Here is a 22204-nt window from a genome sequence, read left to right as displayed (position 1 = left end):
CAGACCACACATGCTCATCAGCATGTGCTCTGTGACGTCATTAGCTGCTGTTGACGTGGCTGACGTCACATGTCACATGCCCTTCGGTTGGTCTTTAAGTACCTCATTACTGTTTGATTCCTCACCCTCCAGCCTGTTTTGGTTCCACAGAGCAAATTATAAAGACAGTTTCAGAGATACAGCGTCAACACTCTCTTCCCTTGTTCTTTCTCAGGGTTCGATGGGACGGTCCAGGTCTATGATGTCACATCTTGGGCTGGAGTGGGGTGCCAAGTAGAACCTCTCTTCACTCACAGAGGTCACATCTTCCTAGACGACAGTGGGATGGACCCTGCCCCGCTGGTCACCACCCACACCTGGCACCCCTACAAACCAAGGACTGTGTTATCGGCAGCCAGTGATGCCTCTCTGCATGTGTGGGACTGGGTGGACCCTTGCGCTTCTCACTGACACCAGCATCTTTCAGCCCAGGCCCTGGGAACCTGCTGCAGAGCAAGGAGACGGATTCAGGATTCAGGCGACCGCAGACGGCCCTGCTACCAGCTGAGTGGCTGAGGGCAAGTTAACCAGCCTGTCAGCCCACCCCGGTTTCTTTATTTGTAAAATGAGGCCGGTAATAACTACCTGGCAGGGCTGTTGGGAAAGTTAGAAGTAACATATTTAAAAATAACTGCTAGGATGCATGGCACAATAAATATTTGGTAACTGCTCTTAGCTCTGGATGCCCCATTTCTCCGAGTGCAGAATGGCAGTGTTTTACCCCGTCCGTATTCACAATATAGAGAATCTGAAGAGCTGATAAATGTAAACAGGTTTTGTGAATTCTTTTACAGAACTAAGATGTATTGTGGTGTTGTGTTAGTTGCTCAGTTGTGTCTGTCTCTTTGTGACCCCAGGGACTGTAGCCTCCAGGCTCCTCTGTCCATGGATTTCTTCAGGCAAGAATACTGGAGTGGGTTGCCATGCCCTTCTCTAGGGGATCTTCCCGACCCAGGGATTGAACCTGTGTCTCTTTAAGTCTCCTGCACTGGCAGGCAGTTTCTTTACCACTACCACCAGATGTTAAAGAATTATCATGAGGGCAAGATCTAGATACAGAAAGAAGGAAGTGACTATTACTTTTAAGACAAACTATCAATCTTAGTGTCAAGGAAAACAGTGCCTTTAATACCTCAGCTATGGCCTACCTTAAACAAGAAAGGAGGTTTGGGCAATATTTTGCAGGCTGATGACATTTTTTAAATATTTATTTTTATTTATTTATTTGGCTATGCCCGATCATAGTTGCAGTGTGCTAACTCTTAGTTGCAGCTGGTGGGATCTAGTTCTCTGACCAGGGATTGAACACGGGCTCCCTGCATTGGGAACACAGAGAGTTAGCCACTGGACCACCAGGGAAGTCCCTATTCTTCAGTTTTGACAGCACATGGGAATCATCTGAATTGGTCTGGGACATGTACCTGTTTTGTGAATTAGTCCACAATAGTTTAACCCTACCTTCTGCCTTTCCTACCAACCAGGCCTAAAATCGGTGCCCACACCTTACCTGCTGGGACCAATGATGTCTCACTCATGTAAGGAGCAGTGTCACAGGCTTTGCTGTGGAGTTTTACAAAACCTGCCAACAAGGTGCTTCTTCCCTTTGGAAGTGCCTATTGAGGATCCCACAGATTCCTGTGCTCAGCTTCAGTTATATGCCACACCCTCCCAGGGAAAGGAGCTGTACCCTTTTATCCCACTTCCTATAATCAGAGGAGGTTTCATACCCACCCACGAAGGGTCCCTTCTCCCTCACTCCCTCCCACTGCTGCTGCTTACTGCTCGCTCTTGTGGGAGGCTCCCAGTTCTACTTTGTGGCTACGATTCATTTGGTCTTCTGATCTGGCTGTGACATCATCACCATGACCTGGAACAGAAACATGGATTCTGTGTTTGCTTCAGATGGATGTTTAGGGAACCCAGTACTGATCCTGAGGATTCCTTCTCTGAATCCCTGTTAAGGACTGGAGAAGGTCAAAATTCTGTAGGCACTAAAAAATCATCCCAAGACATAAAGAAGCAAAGAAGTGGGAGGGCTTCCCTGGTGGTCTAGTGGTTAAGAATTCATGTCAATGAAGGGGACACGGGTTTGATCCCTGGTCTGGGAGGATTCCATATGCCACATAGAAACTAAGCACATGTGCCAAAACTACTGAGCCAGCACTCTAGAGCCCAAGAGCCGCAACTACCGAGCCCCTGTGCCTAGAGCCCACGCTCTGCAAAAAGAGGAAGACTGCACACAGCAACAAAGACCCAGTGCAAACAAAAATAAATGCATTTTTTAAAATCTTAAAAAACAGAGGGGGAGCTCAGTCTTATGCAGATCACTGCAGAGGCAATGAGGAGGGTGGGTGTGGAAGACACCAGAGAGATAATATCTGGAACCCAGACCCACTGCAGTCTGTCCATCCAGCTCTCCTGGGGCTGCTTCTGCTCACTTCGAGCCAAAACTGACAACACAGAGATGGCCAGCAACAAAAAAGCTATTTTGCAACAGGACCCAAAGGTTCAATGAAGTTAGTAAAGCCTGGTGAAGCCCCTTGCTTCAGGCTGGCTCCTGCTGAATGAGAGCTATTCTGCAAAGAGAAAATAGCTTGTGCATGCTCCTGTATCAGAGAGGTGCTCACTCTATTTTAAGCAATTTTCTTATTTAACGGCAGGGACCAACACTCAAGAGTACCCAATATTGTGCATTCTCTGAAGAGTCAGTCTGAAAAGTGGAAGGGACTTCCCCAGTGGTCCAGTGCTAAGATGCCATGCTCCCAATGCAAGAGGCCTGGGGTTCGACCCTTGGTTGGGGAACTAGATCCCACATGCTGCAACTGAGAGTCTGCATGCCGCAACTAAGAGCCAGGACAGCCAAGTTAATTAATTAATTTAAAAATGTTTAAGGAAAAAGAAAAGAAGAGTCAGTCTGAAAATGGAAGGGAAGCTGTAATGAGCAAATTCCACATTGATACCAAGAGAAAAGTCTACACATCATCCATATACTGCTGGCAACCGAAGGTGGCGCTCTCACGTTCCTCTACTTTACTCAGAATTAAGTTCCCGTATCTCACCTGCAGCTGCTGTCTTCCAGGTTCTCTTTGCAAATCTTCCACCAGGGCCACTGCCTCCAGTCTGCTCTCTGGATGCTTCTGTCTAACCCAGATCTGGATCTCCTGGGGAAGGACAGCCAGGAATGGTTCCAGGACTAGCGACTCTAGGAACTGCTCTTTCAACTACCTCTCTGGTCTCAACCACTGATAACCAAGCTTCCAGAGTTGGATGAGGGACTCCCAGAGTCCTGCTGCTTCTCAATAGCAGAAATGCCAAAAGCACTGGCAGGAGGTCTCTGGTCCAGGGACATTTGCTTGAAGGAAAATTTCCTGCTCCCTGTGGGAATCTTCTTCCAGCTTCACTATTCGAAGCCCTTCTTGTACTTAAGGAGTGTGGATTTGTTCGTCCACAGCTACAGCCATTGTTCAGATCAGAGAGAAACCCTGCAGCTCTGCTCTGAACTTCAAACCTCTTCCTTCGCTTCAGATAGGAAGAAGCAGAACTTGAAATTCTAGAGCCAGAGACATACATTACAAAGTGAATTCTAGTGAAAACCACAAGGTTAGCCCAGTAAGACTGAGGTGATGAAAATAGTCTTCCTGTTCCTCCCCACACCCCCACCCCTGCCTGTGCCATAGCCTGATGCCCCGTGGAGTCTGGCCTTCTGTCACTGGCTTCCCCTCTGGGGAGGCAGCTCCAGAAGTTTGACAGGAGGGGTCAAGGGCTGGTGATCTGGTTGGAAAGAAGGGGAGTGTGAAGCTGTTTTTGTATAGCAATTTACACCAAGAAAATGCCAGTTATCCACACTGAAGAATGAGAATGGGCGGATGGATAAAATAGGAACGAAAAACTGCCCGCTCTCCCAAGCCACTGGTCTTCAAAGTGTTGCCAAGTATGTGCGGTCCAAGAGCCATATGGGCACCCAAGGTGGCAGCACCTTGGAGAGCAGCGCCTGAATGGAGCCTGCTCTAAGCTTTGGAGGTTCAATAGTTCCAACCCTCAGCTGTCCTTCCCACAGGCTGGGTTCTCAGATTTGGAGGGGTGGGGGGCGCCCTCTGGGGATTCCTCAGTCCCAGCATCATAACTCTCCCAAACAAAGAGAATTACCCTGGTTATTAAGGTTGCAAGATGTGAGAGCAAGGATATGTGATCACAGACTCAAAAGATGTTACAGTTGGAAAGAAAGTTGAGATACTCAGGCTTCCACCCCCTCAAAGCTGAAGCAGTCGTGGCTCAGAGACCGCCGGGACCTTGCCGGGGGACACAAAGCTGGCTGGAGATGGGCAGTCCGGTGACGGCGGACGGGGTGTCTGACCCTCAAGAGCATGACTTTCACCGGAAAGCTACCCTGCTCCGCGGGCGACCTTCTGGAAGCTCTATGGGGTAAACGCAGGCTCTGCGGACGGAGCTGCCTCGTTGGCTACGGAACCAGAGTCGTCTCCGCCGGGCCTGGTGGACAGCGATAAGGAGGGCGCCGCCAGCATGAGGGGCGCATCCTCCCCCGGGTTCCGGACCAAAGCTGTCGGACTCCGGGTCTTCGCCTGCCTGGTCATGCCCAGCCCGTGTGAGCGGCTTAGACCTGAGGTGAGACCCGCTCCCGTCCGTCGAGGCCCTGCGACCACCACCGGGGGCCTGACTCCGCGGCACCTTCTCTTTGGCCACACACAGTCCCTACACGACATTCCCACCCCAAGCAAGGACCTCAAGTTACCACTTTCAGACAGCGACTAAACGCCGGAAGCGGAAATGCAAACTTCCGAAGGACTCGGGCTGGCTAAACTACATTTCCCATAGGCCTCCGCCAGCGTCTGCCGACTGACAGCAGCATTAACCAATGATCTTTCGGAGTGGCTTGGGCGCCGTTTATCGATGCGAATCATCGATGACGGGTGGGACTTTCCTACACGGAGATTCGGGGTTGCTGAGCCACAGCTGTAGTCCACGCAAGTTGAGAGGTTGCAGTCCTGCCTCGCTTCTCCCACCCCCGTGGGAATTTGGGGAGGTAGCGGCTTCTCGCCTTACTCCGCCTGGGGGCGGGGGGGATTTACTGAAACAGAGGGACCTTGGCAAAGCATTTCCCTTACAGCTGAAAGCGGGTGTTTATCCCTGTTAATCCCTATTTAATCCTATTATACAGGTGAATAAGCCCTGGCAGCTTGGACCCAGTTCTCAGGGTGGCGCTGAGACCCCAATTCAGATGTTTTGCCATTTAAACAAAGAGCTTTTCTGGCTGCCCACTGTAGTAACGCTTCACTACTATCCTCCCCTTTGCTCCTCTCGCCCCATGGCCCTCATTTCCCCAGTGCACAGTCCTGGGTGATTCAAGATGACTATCATTGACGCTATTCATTTAACAGACCATTGTAGAGCATATACTTTGGGCCAAGAAAAACACTTCCTCCTCTTGAATGCAAACTGGCAGAGGGTGCACTTTCTAAAGTGGAATGGTGAACAACCCAAGGAACTTCAAAGCGATAAGATTAAGTGCTAAATGGAGTAGCTTTCAAAGTAAATGACTGGAAGGAAGTACTAGAGAGCAGCTGGGAGAGCCCAGGAGGAAAGAAAGTGCACCCTCAGGGAAGAGGGTGGGGAAATTATACTTTATACCTTTGTTATTTGTGGCCGCTTTGCATGGCATATGGGATCTTAGTTCCCTGACCAGGGATCGAACCGGTGCTCTCTGCATTGGAAGCATAGAGTGCTTAACCACTGAGCCACCAGGGAAGTCCCTCTCAGCATATTTTATCTGATTTGGTTCTGACAACAAATTTTGTGTAGTATGTCTCACTCCCTGTTTAACACATAAAGGGTCTTAAATTCAATGGAAGGTGGGTGAAGATATGATTCCCCCTAGGAGGGACAGCCTGTGGTGGGGTATAGGACAAGAGGGGCTCTATCTGTAGAGCCCTAAATCCAGCTGCAAGTCTGGGTCATGGAGATTTCTTCTAGCCTCTTGGATCTTAAGAACAAGATTTCCAAGAGGCCTAATGTGGAAAACTCAGCCCAGCTCTTTCAGGGTGCACACACACCTAGCTTTCCAACCAGCCTAGCCTAGAAGTTCCACAGAACTGCCTCAGGGACCAGGAAAGAGGGGCAAAGACCCAGCCCAGGAGAGAGCTTTGGTTCCCACCATCCAGTCATTAGAGCATCTCTGCTTTTACCTGTTCTTTTTTTAAATAACCTTAAAAATTAATTTAAATTTTAATCTGGGTCTTCATGGTGGCACTCGGTATTGTGCGGCACTCTAGTTGCTGCACAAGGGCTTCTTGTCTCGGTAGCTGCATGTGTAGGCCTCTAGTTAGGGCTTGCGGGCTTAGATGCCCAAAGGCTGTGGCTCCCTGCTCCCCACTAGGCTCTGAAATCTTCTATCTCAAAATCTGAGCATCACCCATGCAATTCTACTACCACTTCCTCTATGGCCATGTGCTATGTTATCAAGAGGGTGAGAGAAAGCAAAGACTTTAATATCTATCCAGAGATTTGAAATAGCTTCACAAGGTCAGGCAACAGGGAGGTTATAATGGCCCTACATTTGAAAAAAACTCCAGGTCTGTCTTTGAGAGACTATGGGAGGGGGCAAGCCCAGCACATGGGGCCCCCACCCAACTCTCTGGTTATGAGACAGACTTCCCATTAGGGATAAAGAGTTGAGGAGAGTGACCCCCAGTGATGGGCAAGAAAGGGTCAGTTACAACAGTGGATCACCTTGACACTAGGGGAGAAGACTGGAACGAGTAGCCAATATGCCGATTTTAATGTTTCCTTGTTCTTTCCATTTGTTCCTGTGGGATTTCTTTTGGCTTTAATAATGCAGTGGGGGGACTTCTCTGGTGGTCCCGTGGTTAAGACTGTGCTTACAAGGCGGGGGCTCTGGTTCAATCCTTGGTTGGGGAACTAAGATCCCACCTGCCATGTGGCATGGCAAAAAAAAATTTTTTTTAATGCAGTGGGGTTAATTGACATCAGGAGTAGAGTGGTTAAGCGACAGGTGCTGGGCAAGTTTGGAGAAGGCAATGGCACCCGACTCCAGTACTCCTGGAAAATCCCATGGACGGAGGAGCCTGGTAGGCTGCAGTCCATGGAGTCGCCAAGAGTCAGGACTGAGCGACTTCACTTTCACTTTTCACTTTCACACATTAGAGAAGGAAATGGCAACCCACTCGTGTTCTTGCCTGGAGAATCCCAAGGACGGGGGAGCCTGGTGGGCTGCCGTCTATGGGGTCGCACAGAGTCGGACACAACTGAAGTGACTTAGCAGCAACAGCAGCTGGGCAAGTTACAAACTGAACCTCTCCTCTGGGTCTCCAGATCCTCATCTGTAAAGTGGGGATAACTTACTACCTCACAGGGTGGTTGTCAGGATTCAGACCTGCATATAGAGCTGATTAGCATGCTGCCTGTGCAGAGTAACCTTGCCATAGACTGTGCAACTCTCAGCTATCATGGGTTACTGCAAGCCAGAAGTGCAACTCACAGGGAAGTAGAAGTCCATGGAAAACAAGAGGTCTCATGATGACCTGCCTCAAATTGTAAAATCTCTAATAATAAGAGTGAGGGTGTGTGGTTAGTGGCACAAGTGTGCCCAGAGCCAGGTCAGTCCAGCTCTCATCACTCCATGGGCGCTTGTATTCCCAAATGGCTAAGAATTTTGTAGGGCCTGGTTCCCAAATGGCTCTAAGGGATTGGAAGGAGGAAGTCTTGGGTGACTCCCAGGTTTCCAGGTTGGGTGAGACCTAGTGGATGGCGGTGCTACTCACAAAAAGGAAATTCACCTGTCATCAGCAGGCTGGTCACAGGACATCAAGGGAGGCAGGTGGGGGCGTGAGCTCTGAACTTGCGAGTCTGAGGCTCTAGGAACACTAGAGGTAAGTTGCAGGAAGAAGCCAGTAGAGAGGGACAGACTAGAAATCGAGGGAGAAAACCGCAGAAGAGCAAGGTCCTGAGCTCTGCGTGGGGGTGGAGGCGAGCGGCAGGTGGACAGACAGCACTGTTAAACCAAAAGTGCATCTCCAGGCTGAGCCCTGAGGTGAGGAAGGGGCGAGGTTCAGAGAAGTTTGCTGGTTTGGGGGCGGGACGCTGAGGGAGGCCACACCAGGCAGAGGCAGGTTCGAGGTTCTCAGAGGTGAGCAGAGGCCTGGGGGCTGGCATGGGCCAGAGGGTAGAGGGTGGTCATTGTGGGGCCACACTGAGGGCAAAGCAAATAAGCCATTTATTGTAGGTTTTTAATTGTCCCAAGGCTGTTCTCATGAACTTAGAAACAAACTGGTAACAAAAAACTTGGTCCCTAAATATATGTACCTTGAAGAGGAGATAGTCTGTTACAGAAACACGTCTGGCAGAGGTAGATCTGCCCAGGGGGTGGGGGCTTCTTGATGTTTTTCAGGGGAACAAACTGTGTCCTTCCATCCAACATTCCTGCCACACAGACCCCTCTGCAGACCCCCTTTAGCTGCAAGCAGGACAGGAAGCCAGGGGCTCTCAACCTTTCTAAAAAGCCACCATCTGTCATTTTCCCAACCTGGTTCCTGCCTGATTGATTCTGCAATTCTAGCTAATCTCATTTGCTTTTTATTCCCAGGATATTTTGTGTCTCTACCAGGTAGGGAGGAATAAAGAAGGAAATTTACTTAGAAAAGTTTAAAAAGCTTAGTATCCATTGTTTTCTCAAGGTGAGACTTAAAGAGAGCCACCATCTTCTACAACCCAAATTCCAGGGTGTCACCGAGGAAACCCTCTTGGCCCCTTTCCCTTAAAGGCAGGGCAGATCTTGTCTTTTCCCAGACAGATGGGAATCTTTGCTCCAGTGAAGCAGCATGACGATGCGTGACAGAACTTCTTGTTCACAGCCTTTCCCCAGCACCCAGCACGGCGATGGTACACACGCCCTCAGTACACGCTTTCTCAGTAAGTGAAGGAATGCAGTCAGCGATGGGGATCTCACAGCCTAGTGGTTTGGTGTAACAGCTGCTGCTGCCTAGAGCTTCCTGTGTCTTACTTAGTCGATTCTGGATGGAGAGGATACCTCCTGGGGAGACCATCTGGCACAGGAGCCAAAGCTGGGGCTCCAGGCATCAGCTGACAGGCTGGATGCAGCGCTGGGCAAAGGGCAAGTGGAGAGGTGTGTGTGCTGGTCGAACACATGGGACCAGGTTTGCCTTAAAGCTGTGCCCTTTGAAGCAAGTGACCTTTTTCCCTCTAAAGGTCTTGGACCACTTCTGGCCTGAGGCAGGTGGTGAGCAGGTGGATGGAGTGGGGAAGTGAGACGTGGGTTTGCTAACAGTCAAGCTTGGGTTTTTAACACATGTAAAAAGACAGACTTGGGAAAAGAATGGGACTCGACTTTATTAGGCGATTTGGAGCAGCCACCCTGTAAAAACCAAGGTGCGTTCTGAGTGCAGACCCCATGCGTAGGAGAGAAAAGCCTGTTTTTACCATCCTCTTCCCTCCTAAAAAACCCCTTCACCTGCTATCATCCTGTCTTCACTGTTTCACGGCCGAGAACAAAGCCCTGGGAGCGTCTCAAGATTAAGGGAGACACTGTATCTTGATTCAAGTCCAGATCTCTCCAGGCGACAGACGATGTGGCCTCAAAGTGAATACCACCTTAAAAAGAATGCTCTTTGTACACAAATGCTACCAGACGGAATTCTGGATCTGTGTACGTAAGACAGAAACGACGAGCGCACAGGGTGACAATTACGGGGCCGCGGATCTGGCGGGTAAAGATGCGAGGCCACCCTGCATGCAGAGTGCAGGACAATCACCCTGAATGAGAGAAATACCATCCACCAGGGGGAGGCAGCTGGGGGCTTTGATGACACCTCACACTCAAAAACCGAAACCCTGCAAGAGTAAGTGCGTCCCCAACTCCCACAGCCAACTTACCCCAGGACAGTGAGCAGAGACAAGAGTAAACACATCACTTCTCCGTTTATGCCTTCCCTGGCAGGCCCTGGGCAACCTCCTATCAATGGAAAGTTTCCGGGCCAGACACCCCCGTGTTTCCGTGTTCCTGATACTTTCTAGAACTAGGAAAGGACTTCACCTTCATGCGGATGACTCAGAACAGGAGAAGCCCCTCCGCCTTGACCCGAAATCCAAACCCAGGACCCAGGGGCAGGAAGAGCCAGTTCTGCCAAGGCAGGGGGCCTGGGATGCTCGCAGCTTGGGTGAAGGGACCTTAGCCCAACAGTGGCAGCAGAAGGACCAGGTCTGGGGCCTCTCTCTGAAATGAGGGCAACGCTGGCTTCCATTGCACACAGAGAACTATCCCTCCTGTTCTATCAAAGGGGAAACTGAGGCACAGAGGATCAGGAGAGACGGAGCCAACCGAGTTGAGAAGTGTCACAAGGAAAAGGACCAAGCTTTCTGAGCTTCCATTCCTAAGCTCGGTTCTCAGGGTCTGACTCTGACTGCCAATGTGACAGGATCCCAGGAGTGAGGGTGAGCAGGGGTTAAGATCCTGGCAACATGCCTTCAGGAGGAATGGCTCCTCTAAAGACACATCCCTGCGTGGGGGCAGGGTGGCTGGTCCCTCTCCGGGCACCCCCCCCCCCGCCCCCCCACCCTCACGCTCCCTCCCTCTCTGCTCTTTCAGTAGAGCTTCTCCTTCAGGTGAGTTCGCTGATGGGTGATGAAGTTGGAACTGTTGCTGAAGCCCTTGCCGCAGTCGGGGCACTTGTAGGGCTTCTCGCCCGTGTGGATCCGCTGGTGGATGATGAGCACCGAGTTCCAGCTGAAGCCCTTGCCGCACTCGGGGCAGCGGTACGGCTTGTCCCCGCGGTGGGCCCTCTGGTGCATGACCAGGATGGAGCCCCGGCTGAAGCTCTTGCCGCACATGAGGCACTTGTAGGGCTTCTCGCCCGTGTGGGTCCGCTGGTGCACCACCAGCTGGGAGCGCTGGCTGAAGCCCTTTCCGCACTCCCCGCACTTGTAGGGCTTCTCGCCCGTGTGGATCCGCTGGTGCTTCAGGAGGTTGGAGCTCCAGCTGAAGCTCTCCCCGCACGTCCGGCACTCGTAGGGCTTCTCGCCCGTGTGCGTGCCCTGGTGGGCGATGAGGCTGGAGCTCTGGCTGAAGCTTTTGCCGCACTCCCCACACTTGTAGGGCTTCTCCACCAGGTGGGTCCGGCGGTGCGTGGCCAGGTTGGAGCTGCGGCTGAAGCTCTTGCCGCACTCGCCGCACTGGTAGGGCTTCTCGCCCGTGTGGGTCCTCCGGTGGGTGATGAGGGCCGAGCTCTGGCTGAACCTCTGGCCGCAGTCGGGGCACTTGTAGGGCTTCTCGCCCGTGTGGATCCGCTGGTGCCTGATGAGGTTGGAGTTGTAGCTGAAGCTCTCGCCGCACTCCTTGCACTCGTAGGGCTTCTCGCCCGTGTGGATGCCCTGGTGCGTGTTCAGGCTGGACCGGTTGCCGAAGCTCTTGCCGCACTCGGGGCACGAGTAGGGCTTCTCGCCCGTGTGGGTCCGCTGGTGCGCGATGAGGTTGGGGCTCCGGCTGAAGCTCTTGCCGCACTCGGCGCAGCGGAAGGGCTTCTCGCCCGTGTGGATCCGCTGGTGGGTGATGAGGTTGGCGCTCCGGCTGAAGCTTTTGCCGCAGTCCCGGCACTTGTAGGGCTTCTCCCCGGTGTGCGTGGTCTGGTGCCTGCTGAAGTTGGAGCCGTCACTGAAGCTCTTGCCGCACTCGTCGCATTTGTAGGATTTCTCGCCCGTGTGGGTCCGCTCGTGGGTGATGAGGTGGGACTTCCGGCTGAAGGTTTTCCCGCACTGGGGACACTCGTAGGGCTTCTCGCCCAGGTAGGTGCCCTGGAGGCCGATGAGCTGGCCAGCTTCCCTGCCCGGGGCGGGCACCACCCCGCGGTCCTTCCTGGGGGTGTTTCTCCGGGGCCCCTGGGGGTTGCAGTCTCTCTCCACGTCACTTTCCCAGTCGGACTGCGGGATGCCTTCCCCATCCGGCACGTCTGAGAACATCTCATGGGACTCGACGTCCTCGAACATGTCCTGGCTAGAGCTCTCCCCATTTTCACTCTGGATCTCAAAATCTGAAACAATGAGGGAAAATGTGCAATTTGTACTCAATTTCCTGTAATGATGAGAAAAGAAAATCAAAGGGGAGGGGCTTCCCTGGTGGCTCAGCGGTGAAGAAATCCTCTGCCAATGTGGCAGACACAGGTTCAATCCCGGATCCAGGAAGATGCCACAACTCCAGAGCCCCGAGGGCTGCAACTGCTGAAGCTCTTGAGCTCTAGAGCCTGTGCTCTGCATCAAGAGAAGCCCCTGCAGTGAGAAGCCCACGCACCACAACCAGACAGGAGCCCCCACTCGCGGCAACCAGAGAAAAAGCCTGCACAGCAATGAAGACCCAGCACCGCCAAAATAAACACATAAATAACACATATTACTTACTAGAAGAATTCTGGAATCAGTTTTAAAGGAGGTCAATGCTCAAAAAGGCAGAGAATTCTAAACATGATTCAATTTTTTAAGGTTTTTGGTTTGTTTTTTTTTTTTTACATCTTTATTGAATGTGTTATGATATTGCTTCTATTGTATATTTTGGCCTTTTGCCCTTAATGCATGTGGAATATCTCAGTTCCCAGACCAGGGATCAAACCCGCACCCCACTCATTGGAAGGCGAAGTTGTAACCACTGGGCCACCAGGGAAGTCCTACTATTCAATTTCTGATGGTCTCACAGGCTACAGAATAGCATCTCGATTTAATGGGTATTTCCCTGGTAATCTGTAAAGCTGAACATCTTTTCTTATGGATATAATTCATTTTTATTCATTTCTAAATTGCCAGGTCATTATCTTTTACCTTTTATTCCACTGGGTTGACTTTTTTTATGAATTGTAGATGCTCTTATAGAGCAAGATTTCGACTCTTATCTGCTACACTGCAGGCTTTTTTTCCAAATATTTCCTCCCAGTCTCTGCACTGGCTTTGAACTTTCTTCACAGTATCTTTTTAATATAAAGGACTTTTGTTTGTTTCCATGAGTCCAATCTAGTTTGATGACTTGTTTTAAAATCAAGAAGTCCTACCCCACTGCAAGATTCCAAAAATACTCTACTATAGGTGATTTCAGATGGTTTACAGTATAGATCTGTAACTCATCTGAATTTATTTCAGTGTAAGTTATGAAGCAGAGAGCCACTTTTAGTTTTTTCAAAAGGGTTGGACCACTGTCCAAATACTACTGAATTGCCAAAGGACCCTTATTGGTTAGTAGACAATTACAACTCATCCTAAACCAATGGTTCTTGCATTTTCCTACCCTGACCCAGGCTCTAGGCTCACATAGAATTCAGAGGGCCACGTGTGCGCCCCTGCCCAGCCAGAGGCCTCTGCTTTCTCTCCCATACTAGAAAACGTATCAGAGTAAGTGTGGAGAAATTTGCTGTCAATACGGGGATAAGCGTGCATGTGCTGTAAGTGAACAACGAGATCACTGGTCACAGACTTCGGTGCTTTAGTGTGTGTTAGGCTCACAGTTCTTGTAAGGTCCCTCCCACCTGACTGTGACGTAATGCTGGGTCTCACTCAATACCACGGTCAGAGCCACTGGTTTGAAATGCAGAAGTGGGTCTCTAATTCTGATACAGCTGATGCCCCAGTGGGATTCTCCCCATCAGGGTGCTGCCTTGGTGAGCCTGGTGGGAACCCGATAGCACCTAAGTGGCTTGGACCATTGTTCCCCCTGAACTCTGACTGCTTGAAAGACGAAGTGCTGGTAAAAACAGCAAGGAGCTGTTATCAGTTTAAATGAATGACTGCCAAACAGTTTAGTAAAAACATTACATCTCAAGAGCTCTGTGTTGTATACATTTCAAATATTTAAATGAATTAAAAGTGATGTTGTTCTGAACCTGAGAATCGTGGCTTTAAGAAGACATACCTTTATAACCCTACACTGCTCTCTACTCTTCTTATTGACAAGAGAGCGTATGGGCTCCCTGCTGGCTCAGTGGTAAAAAGTCCACCAACCCAATGTAGGGGACATGGGTTCGATCCCTGGCCAGGGAAAATTCCATGTGCTGCGGGGCAACTTGTGTACCACAACTACTGAGCCCGTGCTCTACAGCCTGGGAGCCACAACTATTGAGCCCACATGCCTAGAGCTCGGGCTCTGCAACAAGAGAAGCCACTGCGATGAGAAGCCCTTGAACCACAACTAGAGGAAACCCACACAGCAACAAGACCCAGCACAGCCCTAAGTAAATAAATAAATAAAATTATAAAAGTGTATTTGTTAATAGCGTAAAAGATGATAATACCCATTGAGTTTTCTAAATATAAACAAAGAATTAATACAGAGCTTCCAAGAGTGAAAACCTAAGAGCAGGTGCTCTCGGGGTTTCCCTGGTGGCCCAGTGGCTAAGACTCCGCGCTCCCAATGCAGGGGGCTTGGGTTCAATCCCTCGTCAGGGTACTAGATCCCACATGCCACAACTAAGAGTTTTCATGCAACTAAAGATCCTGTGTGCTGCAACCGAAACCAGGTACAGTCAAATAAATACCTAAATATTAAAAAAAAAAAAAAAGCATAGGTCCTCTCTGGCTGAACTAAGCTGCCTGGCCTGACTTGCCTCCTGGCCTGAGAATTCTCCCAGTTCTTACCCAGTCTCCCTTTTGAGATTTTGGAATATCCTGGGCTATGTTCTGCTAACTTTGGGCTTGATGCCATTATGTTTTAAAACACAAGTTTAGTTTGGCTTTCTCAAGGGAAAGGCAGATAAGCCTGGAATGATGAAGCTATCCATCTGCCTCCTTTATTGACCCAGCAGTTCTTTCTCCACACAGGAAAGATTCATTTTTCTCACTCTGACAGTAATGAGTCTCCACTATGTGTAGGGCACTGTACTGGGTACTGTTTTTAAAAAAAAAAAAGGAAAAGAAAACAGGTTCCTTGACTTTGGGGATTTTATAGGCTCCTAGAAGAAATAAGATGAGGACTGATACAAACAGAAAACAAGAGATTTCCCTGATGGTTTAGTGGTTAAGACTTCACCCTCCAATGCAGGGGGTGTGGGTTCCATCCCTGGTCAAGGAACTAAGATCCCACGTGCCTTGCGGCCAAAAATTCAAAACATGAAACAGAAATAATATTGTAACAAGTTCCATAAAGACTTTAAAAATGATTGACATAAAAAAAAAATCCTAAAACAATATATGATACAAAGCCAAAAGAGAAGAATCTGAATGTTCTAGGGGCGATGACTTCAAGCAGAGGTGACAGAGATGCTCTCAGGTGGTGGATCTAGGGACGGGGAAGAGAGGCCGGAAGTAAGGACGGCTTTATGGAGCAGGTGTCCAAAGCTGTGTACTCAGAGGATGACCATCACACAGGGATGGAATAAGGTCATTCCAAGTCACAATTCAGCAGCGCAGGTGAAAGCTAGCAAGCACAGGCTATGTCCAAGGAACAGCAGGATCTGAATGGAGCGAGGGCTGTGGGGAGGGGATCAGGGGAGGACCACCCAGGGGCCACCTGGGCCAGGCCACACAGGGCCATGAGTGCGAGCAGAACAAAGAGGTCGTGCTTGATCTGGAGACACTGGGGGACTAGAGAGGATGTGTAGCAGAAGTGTCCCATCGCTCAGGTAGGACTGCAGCAGCTGCCATGCAGGTGGAAGAGGCTGAAGGCACGGTCCCTCTGGAGGCTCCTGCCAGAGTCTGGTGAAATAGCAAGAGCCTGAATGAGGCTGGGAATGGAGTTCACGGCAACCCACTCCAGTATTCTTGCCTGGAGAATTCCATGGACAGAGGGGTCTGGAGGGCTATGGTCCATGGGGTCGCAGAGTTGGACGCAACTCAGCAACTGAACATGCATGCGTGGAGATCAAAAATGTCCTTGGGAAACGCAAAGAGAGATGAGCTTTAGCTCATAAACTACTAACATAAGGGACTTCCCTGGTAGCCCAGTAGTTAAGAACCTGCCTTGCAACACAGGGAACTCAGATTCAAGCCCTGGTTGGGGACCTAGGATCCCACATGCAGGGGGGCAACTAAGCCAGAGAGCCATAACTACTGAGCCCGAGTGCTCTGGAGCCCACGTGCCACAATTAGAAAGTCTGCCCACCGCAAGGAAGATCCCATGTGCTGCAACTAAGACCCAATGCAGCCAAATTAATTAATTAGTTAAAAAAAAGAAAACATCTGTTTGTGAGTCAGGTAGCAGGTTCTCACCAGATCTGATGGCACTTGGAACTTGGACTTAAGAGCCTTCAGAACTGTGGGAAATAAATTCCAAAACTATTAACACAGGTCCAGTCTCAACCGAAATGCAAGATATTTGATCTGAGAACAGCCAGAGGTGCCTGCTAGTCAAATATTAAACAACATGGTCTAACCAGGTCTTAAAAACGTGCTGGGTAAAACATGTGACCAAAGGTTCCGGGCTGGACAAAGAGACTAGAGGTCAAGTGGTCTTATCCTGAGGACGTGCTTGACAAGGGATGGAGATCACTGCAGAGGTTCCTCTGAGCAATCACCAGGCAGGTCAGGAACACATGTTGAAGAAACAAAAACCAATGAAGATGACCTCAGAGGCAGAAATTAGAGCACTGACAAGCTGCTCAGTCTGGACATTCTCCATCTGGGGCGTCCCATGAAAGATGAAACAAAGCCAGGTGGGGAAGGCGGTCACTGTGGGGGCCAGTCATTGCGTCAGAGACACCTGGTGACCCCCTGCTCTGTGACTCCAACTCACAATAACCCAGGGGCTTCTCCTCAGCCCTTCAGCCCTCTGGCCTCTCTTTAGCGTCTGACTCAAGAGCCTGACATTCATCACAGACTTGTTACATCTGTCAGTAAAGTAAACAAGGTTTTTAAAAAGGATGAGAGGCTTTTGCTTTTTTTAAGCAGGAAGAGTAAAATTTAAAAAGTTATTTTTCAGGGTCAAAGACCATCTGGGACTTTGCTTCAAATAAAACCTGGGGTAGGGACTTCCCTGGTGGTCCACTGGCTAAGACTCCATGGCTTCCCAGTGAAGGGGGCCCAGGTTCTGTCCCTCGTCAGGGAACTAGATCTCGCGCGCCCCAAGTAAGAGTCTGCAAGCCACTTCTAAGAGCCAGTGCAGCCAAATAAATGAATAAATAAAAATAAATATAAAAAAAAAAACCCTGAGATCCCCCCAAACACATGTGGAAGCAAACAGACTAGAGTTTGAATCCTGGTTCCACCACGAACCAGCTCTCAAAGAGCTGGACTTTGCTGAATGTCCATGTCCTCATCTGTTAAATGGTCCCACACACTTCATGGGATTATTAGTGATGGAGGTGTAAGGTGCTCAGTGCAGGCCTGGGCTCACAGTGGAACCTCCATGACCACCCTCTTCTCCAAAGCACAGCTTTATTCACACCTCCCAAGTCTCTGGGCATTGTTACAACTTCGCCCCCAAACCATCTTCCCTTCCCAGTCTTTCGAATCCTCCAGACTAGATGCCTCTGAATTAGTCACCTTTGTCTTAAAAAAAATTTTTTTTTGGTCATGTCTCACAGCATGTAGGAGAAGGAAATGGCAACTCAATCCAGTATTCTTGTCTGGAGAATTCCATGGACAGAGGAGCCTGGTGGGCTCCAGTCCATGAGGTCTCAAAGAGTCAGACATGACTGAGCAACTATCACTCACTCACGGCATGTAAGATCTAGTTCCCTGACCAGGGATTGAACCTGTGGCCCCTGCATTTAAAGCAAAGAGACTCAAACAATGGACCACCATGGAAGTCCCTAATCACCTACTGACCCTACAGATGAGTCACCTACAGTCCTCATCTGTAGTCCCTCTTTCCAATACCCTACCAAGAACTAGGACTTTGCATATCATTTGTGATGAAATGATTAAGAACATGAGTCACACCCTCAGACCCCTGAGCCGGCATTCTTGTTCAGCCTCATACTGGGGGCATGATCTTAATGGAGTCACTTATCTTCCCCAGTGATGATAATCCTGCCAATCTCTCAAGCTGGTGACATCTATGTGAGTTTTGCATATACGATGCTAGGCACACTGCTTGGCCCATAAAGAGGATCCATCAGTGCTGACTGGTGTTACCATGAGTTCTCACATGTCCCATCTCCTCCCCTTCCCTTGCTGTCCCCACCCTATCACTGCACACCCAGCATCCAGGCGGCTTCCCAGCTGCTCACCCACCTCCAGGATAAAACCTGCATCCTGTCGTTGAGCTCAGCTTCCTTCCCTGCCCCTGGGGCCCTTGTTACAACCTGCTGAGGCCAAAGCCTCACCCACCCTTCCCCCAAACCCTACTTCCCACCACTTCCTAAAACCACACTTTCCACTCCAATCCGCCAGTCTTCCTTATGGTCGGTCACCCAAATGGTCACCCGAATGATCCCACGCGGGTCCACTCTTCCAGGCCTCTGCTTAGCACAGCTCCTGGAATGCCACAACCTCCCCCTCCCTCCACACCTTTCCAAACCCCCCACCAGCTCAACCCCTGCTCAAGGGTCCATCATTCACGAAGCCTTCGCTGACCTTGCCTCTCCTCTCCCCTCCAACCCCTCTCTCTGAACCTCTGCAGCTCTCAGCAGAACAAAGGTCGCCGCATTTCCCACGGTCCGGAAACAGTCCTAGGGATACAGGTGGTTGCTGTTGTTCAGTTCCTAAGTCATGTCTGACTCTTGCAACCCCCGAGACTGTAGCCCACCAGGCTCCTCTGTCCATGGGACTTCCTAGGCAAGAATACTGGAACAGGTTGCCACTTCCTTCTTCAGGAGATCTTCCCGACCCAGGGATCATGTCTCCTGCATTGGCAGGCAGATTTTTTACCACTGAGCACCCAGGAAGCCCAGGGGCACAGGCAGATCTGCAGTAAACATTTGGTAATCAAGGCAGCCCAGTTTACAGCTGAAGACCAGAAAGGAGGCAGGGTGGTTGAATGGCATGCATGGGTCCCACAATGTCATAATAAAACTAGAGACAAATATATTAAGTTGCAAAAGCTCCAGTTTGGAATTACTCTTTTAAGAGCCCAAGATGACTTTATACCAGAGACTAAGTCCCTAGTTATTAGCTGGCTTACTCGTCATTTATCATGATTTCATAAAAAAATACTCACTTTAAAAAAATAGGATTTGGTTTCCCTAATTGCTGGAACTTAAACTATCTGGATGTGTATTGCACAACCAGGTGAAAGTGCCAAGAGGTGGTCTGTAGGGTCTTCAGTCCCTTCCTCATCACCTCCATCAGCTTCCCAACCATTCCAACTACAACGCAAATAACAACTGTGCTAACTATGTAAATGGAGCTCCAATGGTAGTCCTGGGCTTCCCTGGTGGCTCAGTGGTAAAGAATCCCCCTGCCCATGCAGAGGATATGGGTTTGATCCCTGACTGGGAACATTCCACATGCTACAGAGCAACTAAGTCCATGTGCCACAACTACCAAAGCTCTTGTGCCCTAGAGCCCGTGCTCTGCAACAAGAGAAGCCACCGCAATGAGAAGCCCGTGCACCACAATGAGAGAGAAGCCCCCGCTCGCTGCAACTACAGAAAAGCCTGAGCAGCAATGAAGACCTAGAATAGCCAAATAGAAAAAAAAAAAAAGTCCTCTAAGCCCTAAAAATTACTCTTATTACTTAAAAGAGTAATATCTTATGCTGAGATTCTGGAACTGTCACTGCAAACAACCAGGGCATTTGGGGTGACAGCGTGCTGATCGCTTGCAGACCGACTGGAGGGCAGGGGCTGACGGGGACTCAGTCCTGGATGCCGCCTTTTCCTCCTCTGCAAACACCACACCCCTCCATTTTGGGGTCGGCGGGGAGCTCCCACCCTCTCCCAGTGAGGCTCTCCATCTCACCACTGTCCCGAAGGGTCTGGGTCAAGTCCTCCACCAGAGCCACTGCCTCCTCGCCACTCTCGGGCCGATGCTCCTGCAGCCAGGCCTGAATTTCCCGGGGCAGCACGGTCAGCATTTGCTCCTTGGTGTGCATCTCTGGCCTCAGCCAGCGCCGGCAGAGCTCTCGAAGGCGGCTGAGTGCCCCCTGCGGCCCTCCGGCCACGTCCTCGTGGGGGCTGCCCTTGCCAGCACCCTGGGGAAAGGGCTCGGGCTCAGGGCCGTCTTCCTGCAGCACAGCTTCCTGTACCCAGGAGTCGTCCTCCAGGATCATGGTGGCCACCTCCTCCTCCTGGTCGTCTTCCTCCCGAGGGAGGCGGACTACGGGGCTCTGCGGAGCAGTTACTCTCGGCCCCTCTGAGGCCATCATCCACGTCCTTGAGTTGGAATCACTCAGGCTTTTGATCTTGACCTTTAGTCTTCTCCAGGCAGGCTCCCTGAGAAGACAGCACCCTTCTCCAGTTTCAACAAGTGGTCTGGCTAAGAATGAGAGAGAGAACTAGGATCAATAAGTAAAAGGTCCTAAAACAATCTAACTCACAACAGCCCAGGTCAGGCCACCAAGTGATTCTTACATCCGCAAATCAGGAGAAGTTTCCTGTTCCTCTTAAAGGAAAAATGGCTTATTCCTGAAAGCATCTCTGTGGCAAGAGAAGAAGAATCACGAGCACAAAATACAGTGCTTTTCTTCCCAAAAGACCAAAGCATGAGTATGAGAAAATTCAAAGCCCTCGCAAGAACCCAGGACAGAGCTATCCTGCTCTAAGTCAGTTCAGACTTGCTGCAGAGTCAGTGACCTTGACCTAACATACAACTCAGTCATATAACCTCACGGACTACCTAATAAACAGATAAGAACACCCATCCTACTAATCTGAAAGGAATGTCTTAAGAATTTACAAAGGATCAGATGTCAAGGCACTCTAAGCCTCAGTGAAAGGAAGGAAATATCTCAACTGCATTATTATATTTTAAAACATGATGTTTTAAAATGTTCATATTCTTAGATCCAGCCTTGGCCCCTCAGGAATTTATTTTTTAAAATAACCATCTTTGCAAAGAGAAATTTACTAAATATTTGCAAGGACACACAACTGTAGCATTGTTTCTAATTGCAAAAAAAATTGATACCTTAAAATCCAGCAGCAGGAGAATGGCTAATTATGGCACATCCATATAGTAAAATGTACTAAAAACTACGCTGATGATGTAATAATGGCTACTTATGGGGGGGGTGGAGGGTTGGGGATATGGGGATATTACTGAGAAGGGGCTCAAAGGAGCTGGACATGTTTTATGTCTTGATTTGGCAATGGTTGCATAAGAGCATACATATGAAATTTAAGATTTGTGTGCTCTGATGTATGTATTTTTAAATATTTTAAAAATTTTGCTGACAATAATTATTAATCATTGGTGATTTAAGATAATCCTCATAATATGAAAACTAATGAATAAAAACAAAACCAGCAAGATAGGAAAAACCACAGATACAGTATGACCCCAATTCCTTTTAAAAATGAACACATACACAAGGAAAAAAAAACCTGGAGAGAAATTCTACAAGAATGTTGAGAGCAGTTATTTAAAACAAAGATTAAAAGGCAATGAAGTTATTTTTAAAAATCATCACTACAGCATAAAGACTCAGAAACACTCCCGGGAAAACTTTTTAAAAAGAAGAAAAAAGAAAAGCCGGTGGAAACACTAAAGCTCTCAAACTGTATTCACCAAATGGCTAGAAGAAACAGTTATAACACAATTCTTAACTTGGGGGTGGGGAGCAGGAAAACCGTTCCCAGACAATTTAAGCGTTGTCCCACCTGGGGCCAGACACGCCCCCTCTGAAGCTCAGTTTCCCCATCTTTAAAATGAGCTGCGCGGGACGTTGTCCACTGTGCCTTTCAGTCTAAAGCCTGCGCCCCTGGCTGGATGTACAAGGAGCTCGCCGCTAGGGAGAAGAGTTCAGGTCGGCTTCCAGAGCCCGACGGGGCGGCTAAACTCGGACAGCCGGGGGCCCGCAGGACACGGACACGGCCCCCGACGCCCCTCCCCCAGCAGGGCTGCCCGTACTGGCTCCAGGCCCGTTATCCCCTGGCCTCGGGCCGCTCCCCGGGCCAGCGCGGCTCCAGCTCTGTGTCCCCGGGCTCACCTCTCCAGAGACCGGATGCCGCTTCCTCGGTAGCTCCACGCGCTAAAGCGCCCCCGGGCACGGTCCGGCCCCTCCGGAGTCGCAGCGGCTCAAGCCCGAGGGGCACCGAGAACAATGGAC

General features: G+C 49.9%; 2 protein-coding genes across 6 annotated transcripts in view; one reads left to right on the top strand and one right to left on the bottom strand.

Annotated features, from left to right (window-relative positions):
• Positions 1–714, top strand: part of WDR73 (WD repeat domain 73) — a 12150-nt gene extending 11436 nt beyond the window's left edge. The window contains exon 8 of the mRNA XM_043922685.1: positions 215–714. Coding sequence (XP_043778620.1) covers positions 215–450 — 236 coding nt within the window. The 3' untranslated portion in view covers positions 451–714. The remainder of the gene's footprint in view (positions 1–214) is intronic.
• ZSCAN2 (zinc finger and SCAN domain containing 2) overlaps positions 1–22204 on the bottom strand; it is a 23143-nt gene extending 939 nt beyond the window's left edge. Inside the window, exons 1-4 of one of the 5 annotated variants that reach the window (XM_043922680.1) lie at positions 22085–22203; positions 19897–20408; positions 1819–1906; positions 978–1460 (exon numbers count right to left, since the gene is read on the bottom strand). In XM_043922680.1, the coding sequence (XP_043778615.1) occupies positions 1322–1460; positions 1819–1906; positions 19897–20302 (633 nt within the window). In that variant the 5' untranslated portion in view covers positions 20303–20408; positions 22085–22203 and the 3' untranslated portion in view covers positions 978–1321. Of the gene's footprint in view, positions 1–977; positions 1461–1818; positions 1907–8269; positions 12114–19896; positions 20413–22084 lie in introns of those variants that run through there. The other 4 variants (XM_043922682.1, XM_043922681.1, XM_043922677.1 and 1 more) reach the window with 4 other exon arrangements.

The sequence above is a fragment of the Cervus elaphus genome, chromosome 13 (assembly GCF_910594005.1).
Source record: "Cervus elaphus chromosome 13, mCerEla1.1, whole genome shotgun sequence".
In the NCBI taxonomy this organism is placed as follows: domain Eukaryota; kingdom Metazoa; phylum Chordata; class Mammalia; order Artiodactyla; family Cervidae; genus Cervus; species Cervus elaphus.
The sequence above is the reverse complement of the archived record's forward strand: the minus strand, read 5'-3'. Positions and strand labels throughout refer to the sequence as shown.